The sequence below is a fragment of the Mus caroli genome, unplaced genomic scaffold (assembly GCF_978045245.1).
Source record: "Mus caroli unplaced genomic scaffold, Mus_caroli_1 scaffold_11, whole genome shotgun sequence".
NCBI lineage: Eukaryota > Metazoa > Chordata > Mammalia > Rodentia > Muridae > Mus > Mus caroli.
In genome coordinates this window covers 17,092,370-17,101,167 of record NW_028227266.1, presented here as the reverse complement: position 1 = coordinate 17,101,167, position 8,798 = coordinate 17,092,370, and the positions used below count along the sequence as shown (strand labels likewise).

General features: G+C 40.7%; 1 protein-coding gene across 1 annotated transcript; it reads left to right on the top strand.

The window, feature by feature from the left end:
- Positions 1-643: 643 nt before the first annotated feature.
- LOC110301457 (olfactory receptor 7D4-like) lies at positions 644-1,534 on the top strand. Its single transcript, XM_021171923.2, has one exon. It carries the CDS (start codon positions 644-646, stop codon positions 1,532-1,534), a length of 891 nt encoding a protein of 296 aa, XP_021027582.2.
- The last annotated feature ends 7,264 nt before the right edge of the window (positions 1,535-8,798 follow it).

Here is an 8,798-nt window from a genome sequence, read left to right as displayed (position 1 = left end):
TAAAGATGGCTGGGCCTTGGTGGCAGATGCCTTTAATTCCAACACTCTGGAGGCAGAGGCAGAGGCAGGCAGATTTCGGAGGTCAAGGACATCCTGGTCTGCAGAGTGAGTTCTAGGACAGCCAGGACTACACAGAGAAACCCTGAATAAAACAACAACAACAACAACAACAACAAAAAACCCTAAAAAACAAAAAAAGAAAAAAGAAGATAAAGATGTCTAAGAGAAGAATGAGATTTCAAAAGGAATGGATACAGAGAAGGTATGGTCATATTCACAGAGACCTTTCTGAATGATCAGAACTTAGTGTAACCACTGAAAAATGTTGAGGAGTGAAATTGGAAATCAGAGTTGATCCATCATAAAGGATTACAGCACTTTTAGAAACTGACTGCTTTGATCTAACACTTCCAGAGGTTATCTGGTCTTCATGTGGTTTAAAATTTGTAGAGTTAGCAGTTCTAAGTAGAGATAAGGTATAGAAACTAATAATGATGAGAAAATGTAGGATTCCTAATTTTTATAGCAATAAAAGCTTTATGTACACTTATTCCAACACATAAAAGGACAGAGACCTTAGAGACTGTAGTGTATGTTCCCTAATCTTTCTCTCCAGTAGGTGTCTAGCTTATTTGTCAACAGCATGAAACCAGAAAACCAAACAAATATTTTAGAATTTTTGCTTCTGGGGTTTTCCCAATATCCAGAGCATCAACCTATGATATTTGGACTGTTTCTGCTCATGTTTGTGGTCACTGTGCTTGGGAATCTTCTCATCATTCTGGCCGTCAGCATTGACTCTCACCTGCATACTCCCATGTACTTCTTCCTATCTAATCTGTCCTTTTCTGACATTGGTTTCATCTCTACGACTGTCCCTAAGATGTTGGTGAATATACAAACACAGAGCAAGTCCATCACCTATGCAGAATGCATCACCCAGATTTATTTTTTCATGCTCTTTGGAGGCATGGATACACTTCTCCTCACTGTGATGGCCTATGACCGATTTGTGGCCATCTGTCATCCCCTTCACTATTCAGTCATTATGAATCCCCAACTAAGTGGCTTGTTGGTTCTTGTATCATGGTTCATTAGCTTTTCATATTCTCTGATACAGAGTCTATTGATGCTGCGGTTGTCCTTCTGCACAAATCAGATAATTAAACACTTTTACTGTGAATATGCCAAAGCCCTCACTATAGCCTGCTCAGACACACTAATCAATCATATCCTTCTTTATGTAATGATATTTGTCCTTGGCTTCATTCCTTTCTCAGGGATCCTTTATTCATACTCTAAAATTGTTTTTTCTATTTTGAAAATTCCATCAACAGATGGAAAATATAAAGCATTTTCTACCTGTGGGTCTCATCTATCAGTGGTTTCTTTATTCTATGGGACAGTCCTTGGTGTGTACCTTAGTTCTGATGTAACTTCCTCTTCTGGGAAGGACATGGTGGCCTCAGTAATGTATACAGTGGTTCTTTGTGAGAATCAACAAGATAGACAAACCCTTAGCCAGACTCACTAGAGGGCACAGGCACAGTATTCTAATTAACAAAATCAGAAACGAAAAGGGAGACATAACAGAATCTGAGGAAATCCAAAAAAATAAAAAATCAGATCCTTCTACAAAAGGCTATACTCAACAAAACTGGAAATCCTGGATGAAATGGACAAATTTCTAGACAGATACCAGGTACCAAAGTTAAAGCAGGATCAGATTAATGATATAAATAACCCCATATCCCCTAAAGAAATAGAAATAGTCATTAATAGTCTTCCAACCAAAAAAAGTCCAGGACCAGATGGGTTTAGTGCAGAGTTCTATCAGACCTTCAAAGAAGGCCTAATTCCAATTCTCCTTAAACTATTTCACAAAATAGAAGCAGAAGGTACTCTATCATTCTATGAAGCCACAATTACTCTGATAGCTAAAATACAAAGGTCCAACAAAGAAAGAGAACTTCAGACCAATTTCCCTTATGAATATTGATGTCAAAATACTCAATAAAATTCTCGAAAACTGAATCCAAGAACACATCAAAATGATCATCTATCATGATCACGTAGGCTTCATTCCAGGGATGCAGGGATGGTTTAATATATGGAAACCCACTATATAAAGAGACTCAAAGACAAAAACCTCATGATCATCTCGTTAGATGCTAAGAAAGCATTTGGCAAAATCGAACGCAAATTCATGACAAAAGTCTTGGAAAGATCAGAAATTCAAAGCCCATACCTATACATAATAAACGCAATATACAGCAAACCAGTAGCCAACATCAAACTAAATGGAGAGAAACTTGAAGCAATCCCACTAAAATCAGGGACTAGACAAGGCTGCTCACTCTCTTCCTACCTATTCAATATAGTACTTGAAGTCCTAGCCAGAGCAGTTAGACTACAAAAGGAGATCAAAGGGATTCATATTGGAAAGAAAGAAGTCAAAATATCACTATTGGCAGATTATATGATAGTATTCCAATATTCCACCAGAAAACTCCTAAACCTGATAAACAACTTCAGTGAATTAGCTGGATATAAATAAATTCAAACAAATCAGTGGCCTTCCTCTACACAAAGAAAGACTGTTTGAGAAAGAAATTAGGGAAATAACATCCTTCACAATAGTCACAATTAATATAAAATAACTTGGTATGACTCTAACTAAGCAAGTGAAAAATCTGTGTGATAAGAACTTTGTGTCTCTGAGGAGAGAATTCAAAGATCTCAGAAACTGTAAAGATCTCTCGTGTTCATGTATTGAAGGATTAATATAGTAAAAACAGCCATCTTGCTCAAAGCAGTCTGCCCATTCAATGCAATCCCCTTCAAAATTCCAACTCATTTCTTCACAGAATTAGATAGGGCAATTTGCAAATTCATCTGGAATAACAAAAAAACATAGGATAGTGAAAACTATACATCCCTGACATGAAACTGTACTACAGAGCATTTTTGATAATAACTGCATGGTATTGGTACAGTGACAGGTAGGTAGATCAATAGAATAGAACTGAAGACCCAGAAAAGGGTCCACCCACCTATGGTCACTTGATCTTTGATAAAGGGCTAAAAACATCTAGTGGAAAAAAGACAGCATTTTGAAGAAACGGTTCTGGGTCAACTGCCAGTTAACATGTAGAAGAATGCAAATCGATTCATTCTTGCCTCCTTGTACAAAGCTCAAGTCCAAGTGGATCAAGGATCTCCACATAGAACCAGATACACTGAAACTAATAGAAAAGAATTTAGGGAAGATCCTTGAGCACATGGACACAGGGCAAAATTTCCTGTACAGAACACCAATAGCTTATACTTTAAGATCAAGAATCAATAAATGGGACCTCATAAAATTGCAAAGCTTCTGTAAGGCAAAGGACACGCTCAATAGGATAAAAAGGCAACCAACAGATTTGAAAAGGTTATTTACCAATCCTACATCTCCTAGAGGAATAATATCCAATATATACAAAGAACTCAAGAAGTTAGACTCAGGAAAACCAAATAACCCTATTTAAAAATGGGGTACAGAGCTAAAAAGAGAATTCTCAACTGAGGAATATCAGATGACTGAGAAGCACCTAAAGAAATGTTCAATATTCTTAGTCATCAGGGAATACAAATCAAAATGACCCTGAGATTCTGCCTCAAACCAGTCAGAATATCTAAAATCAAAAGCTCAGGTGAAAGCAGATGCTGACGATATTGTAGGGAAAGAGGTCCTCTTTTGCTTGTGGGATTGCAAGCTGGCACTACCACTCTGGAAATCAGTTTGCCAGTTCCTCAGAAAACTGGACATAGTACTACCTGAGGACCCAGCAATACACTCCTGGGCATGTACCCAGAATATTCTTTAACATGTAAAAAGGACACATGCTCCACTATGTTCATAACAGCCTAATTCACAATAGCTTTGAGCTGGAAAAAACCCAGATGTCCCTTTAATAGAGGAATGGATACAGAAAATGTTGTACATTTACACAATGGAGTACTACTCAGTGAATTTATGAGAGTCTTAGGCAATGGGTTGAGCTGGAAGATAATATCCTGAGTCATGTAACCAAAATACAAAAGAACACACATGATATGCACTCAGTGATAAGTGGATATTAGTCCACATGCTCGGAATACCCAAGATACAATTCATAAACTACAAGAAACTCAAGAAGTAGAAAGACCAAAGTGTCTTCTTCGATCCTTGTTAGAAGGGGGAACAAACACCCATGAAGGAGTTACAGAGACAAAGTGTGGAACAGAGACTGAAGGAATGTCCATCCAGATACTGCCCCACTGGGGATCCATCCCATATCCAGTCACCAAAGGGAGACACTATTGTAGATGCCAACAAGTCCTTGCACAAAGGAGCCTGATATAGCTGTCTCCTGAGAGGCTGTGCCAGTGCCCGACAAAGACAGAAGTGAATGCTCACAGCCATTCATTGGACTGAGCACAGGGTTCCCCAATGATGGAGCTAGAAAAAGGACCCAAGGAGCTGACAGGGTTTGCAGCTCCATAGAAGGAACAACAATATGAACTAACCAGTACCCCCCCAGAGCTCCCAGGGATTAAACCAACAACCAAAGTATACACATGGTGGGATTCATGGCTTCAGCTGAATGTGTAGCAGAGGATGGCCTAGTTGGTCATCAATGGGAGGAGAGGCCTTTTGTACTGTGAAGGCTCTATGCCCAAGTAGGGGAATGCCAGGTCCAGGAAGCAGGAGTGGGTGGATTTGTGAGCAGGGTGTGGGGTTTCGGGTAGGGGGTTTTTGGAAGGGAAACCTGGAAAGAGGTAACATTTGATATGTAAATAAAGAAAATATCTAATAAAATGTATACATATAAAAAGGAAGTAGATTGCATATAATATCTAAAATTGTCTTTTCACATTTCAATAAAAATATCACTGAAATGAAAACAAAAATGAAATATGTACTATCCCTTTTCATCAGAGAAATGCAAAAGAAAACGACCTTAGGATTCCATCTACACTAATCAGAATAGCTAAATTTAAACTCAAATGATAGAACATCCTGGTGTTAATGTGAAGAAATGGGAACACTCCTCCATTGCTTGTGTTATTTCAACCTTGTACAACCCCTCTGTGAACCAGTCTGGTGTTTTCTCAGCAAATTGGAAATAGTTCTAGTTGAAGTCACAGCTATACTTCTCCTGGGCATATACTAAAAATATGCTCCACCATCCCACAAGGACATGTACTCCACTATGTTCTATCAGCTTTATTCATAGTAGCCAGAAACTGGAAACAACCCAGATACCTCTCACCTGAAGAATGGATACAGAAAATTTTCATTTACATAATGGAATACTATTCAACTATAAAAATAAGGATATCATGAATTTTGCAGGCCAATTAATGGCAATTTGTAGGCAATTTGGTGGAGTGAAAATGATCATGGGAGAGAGAGAGAGAGAGAGAGAGAGAGAGAGACCTGGGTGGTAGATGGTAAAAGGGGAAAAGGGGCAGGAGGTATTTGAGCAAACAGGAGAGAAGCCCAGAGCACCAGGACAATGAATGGAAATATGCAGCTTTAGGGGAAGGGGAGTGGAATAAACCTCTAGAAAGTTCCAGATGCCTAGCATGTGAGAGGCTCCCAGGACTCATTTGGGGCTGACCTTAGTCAAATTGTTCATTAGCACTGAGATGGAAATTGAAGGGACTATCTCCAGTAGATAGACAGGGCTCCCAGTGGAGGGATGGGGGGGCGTCATCAAACTACCTTATAAAATTTTGACACAGAATTGTTCCTGTCTAAAACAAATTCTAGGACAAAAATTGAGCAGAGATTGAAGAAAAGGCCGACCAGTGACCAGCCCAACTTGGCATTCATCCAATGGGCAGGCACAAAACCCTGACACTATTACTGATATGTTGTGCTTGCAGACAGGAGCCTAGCATGGCTGTCCTCTGAGAGGCTTTATCAGCAGCTGACTGAAATATATGCAGATACTTAGAGCCATTCACTAGTCTTTTTTTGTGGATCCCTATGTGAGAGTTAGGGAAGGAGCTGAAGGGAATCGCAATCCCATAGGAAAACCAACAATATCACCTAACCTGGGCCTCTGGGAGCTCCAAGGGACTGAGCCAAACAAAAAGCATACATGGGCTGGTTTGTGGTCACTGGCACATATGAAGCAGAGGACTGCCTTGTCTGGCCTCAGTGGGAAAGGCTGCATCTAATACTATAGAGACTTGATGCCACAGTGAAAGGAGATGAAGGGTTGTTTGAAGTGGGGGTGCATGGGTGGTTGATGATGATGGGTTGGTGGAGGAGCACCCTCTTAGGGACAAAGGGGAGGGGGGCTGGTGTGAAGAACTCCTGGGAGGAGGAACAGGAAAGAGGGTAACATTTGGAATATAAATAAATAAAACAATTAAAACAACATTAACAACAACAAAAACAACAAAAACAAGACATCATGAATTTTACAGGCAAATGGACGGAATTAGAAAATATCCTCAGTGAGGCAGTCCAGACCCAAAAGGATGTCATGGTATATACTCATTGATAAGTGGATATTAGCAATAAAATACAAGATACTCATGCTATGCTCCACACACCTAAATAAGGTAAAAAGTAGGAAGGCCCAAGTGATGATATTTGAATCCTACTTAGAAGGGAGAATAATAAACAAGAGGAAGCTAGGGAACTGGGTAGGAGAGGGAATGCGGACATGAATGGGGGGTCGGGATCAGATGTGGGGAGAGACAGGATAGAGGGCCAGAGGGCCTGAAAAATTAATGGAAATCTGCAGCTTCTGGAAGTAGAGGGTGGGAGGAATCTCTAGGAAGTGCCAGAGGTTTGGGATGGGAGAGGCTTTTAGGAGTCAATGTGGGTGACTTAGGCGAGACTCATCACAAATAGGGATATGAAACATGAAGAGGTCACCTCCTGCAGCTAGACAGAAACCCCAGTAGAGAGGTAACCCATCCACAAACTTATGACTGAAAATTTGTCCTGTCCAAAAGAAATGCAGGGACAAAGATTGAGCAGAGACTGAGGGAATTGCCTACCAATAACTGGCTCAATTTGATACACATCCCACGGGCCAGCACCAGTTCATGATAATATTAATGATACTCTGTTATGCTTATAGTCAGGAGCCCAGAATAACTGTCCTCTGAGAGGCTGCACCCAGTCCCTGACTGAAACAGATGGAGAGGCCCACAGCTGAACATTGGATGGAGCTTGGGGACTCTTATGGAAGTGTTGAGGAAAGGATTGAAGGCTCTTAAGAGGATAAGAACTCCACACTAAGACCAACAGTGTCAACTATCCTCGACTTTGAAGGCTCTCAGAGACTATGCCACTGCTGTGGGCAGACCCAATCAGGGTCCCTAAACCCGGGGAGAATCAGGGTTCCAGTATTCAGGTGGTCAACGAGTTGGTGAGTGACAAACAGATACGAACACAAGAGAGTGCTTAATCTGAGTGTAATTTCTCAAAGCAAGCATCAGACTTATGTAGTCATTACAGAAGAAAACAAGGAAGTTAGGTAATATATCAGCCAAGATACATTGAGGTCATCTGATGCATAATGATTATTTAAACAAAACAGAAAAATGTGTACATGAAAACTGGCACAAACCAGGCAGTGATTACAATTGACATAAAGTCTGCCTTATCTAAAGGCAGCTTGTTCTTAGAAGCCAGGTGTGAGGGCTTCATGCCCCAGGTACAAGGGTTTCACGCCCTAGCCATAGTTCCAATTCTAGTCTATTGTATAACCCACCACCAGCTAGCCCTTAGTAAACACCTAATTATGGTATTCTTCTGGGCTTGTGAAAGTATGCACCAGGGAGGTCCCATTCTTGCTAACCTTTCTGTGAATTATACAATACTCCAGTTCCTTCTTTTTTTTTTAATACATATTTTCCTCAATTACATTTCCAATGCTATCCCAAAAGTCCCCCATACCCTCCCTCCGACTCCCTTACCCACCCATTCCCACTTTTTGGCCCTGGCGTTCCCCTGTACTGAGGCATATAAAGTTTTCGTGTCCAATGGGCCTCTCTTTCCAGTGATGGCCTACTAGGCCATCTTTTGATACATATGCAGCTAAAGTCAAGAGCTCCGGGTTACTGGTTAGTTCATAATGTTGTTGCACCTACAGGGTTGCAGATCTCCTTAGCTCCTTGGATACTTTCTCTAGCTCCTCCATTGGGGGCCCTGTGATCCATCCAATAGCTGACTGTGAGCATCCACTTATGTGTTTGCTAGGCCCCAGCCTTCTTAAACCCCAACCCACCTTCTTCTTAGACCATTGTAAATTCCTGCATATGGGAGTGACTCAGCTGTTATTCTGTTTGTGGGGAACCTCTATTTACCAGAGGAGCCCACCAACTTTCTTCTATTATGTAATGTAGTGTGCCATAAATCACTGTTATGAGAATTCTAAGTTTACTTTGTTGAACTTTCCCTGAGATTTCTAACTCTTATCCAGTAAACTGCAATGCCTGCTTTCTTTTACTATCACTTTTTCAACACCGGAGGCATTTCATCTGAATAAGTAACATTCTTACAATAATCCAAGCCCAGGGTCAGCTCAACGATTGACTAGGATGTTGGGACACTGGTGGAGGCCAGGAGCAATATTCAATCTAACTTGGCTATTTGTCAAATCATTCCTTGGGGGCACCTCTACAAAAACAATACTTAAAGAAAGCACACAAAACCCTCTACCGACTATCACAAGGACAAATCTGGACCACATACATTTTATGGGATGCCAAAGACCTCCAGGAGACCAGTTTCTGTGAAACTT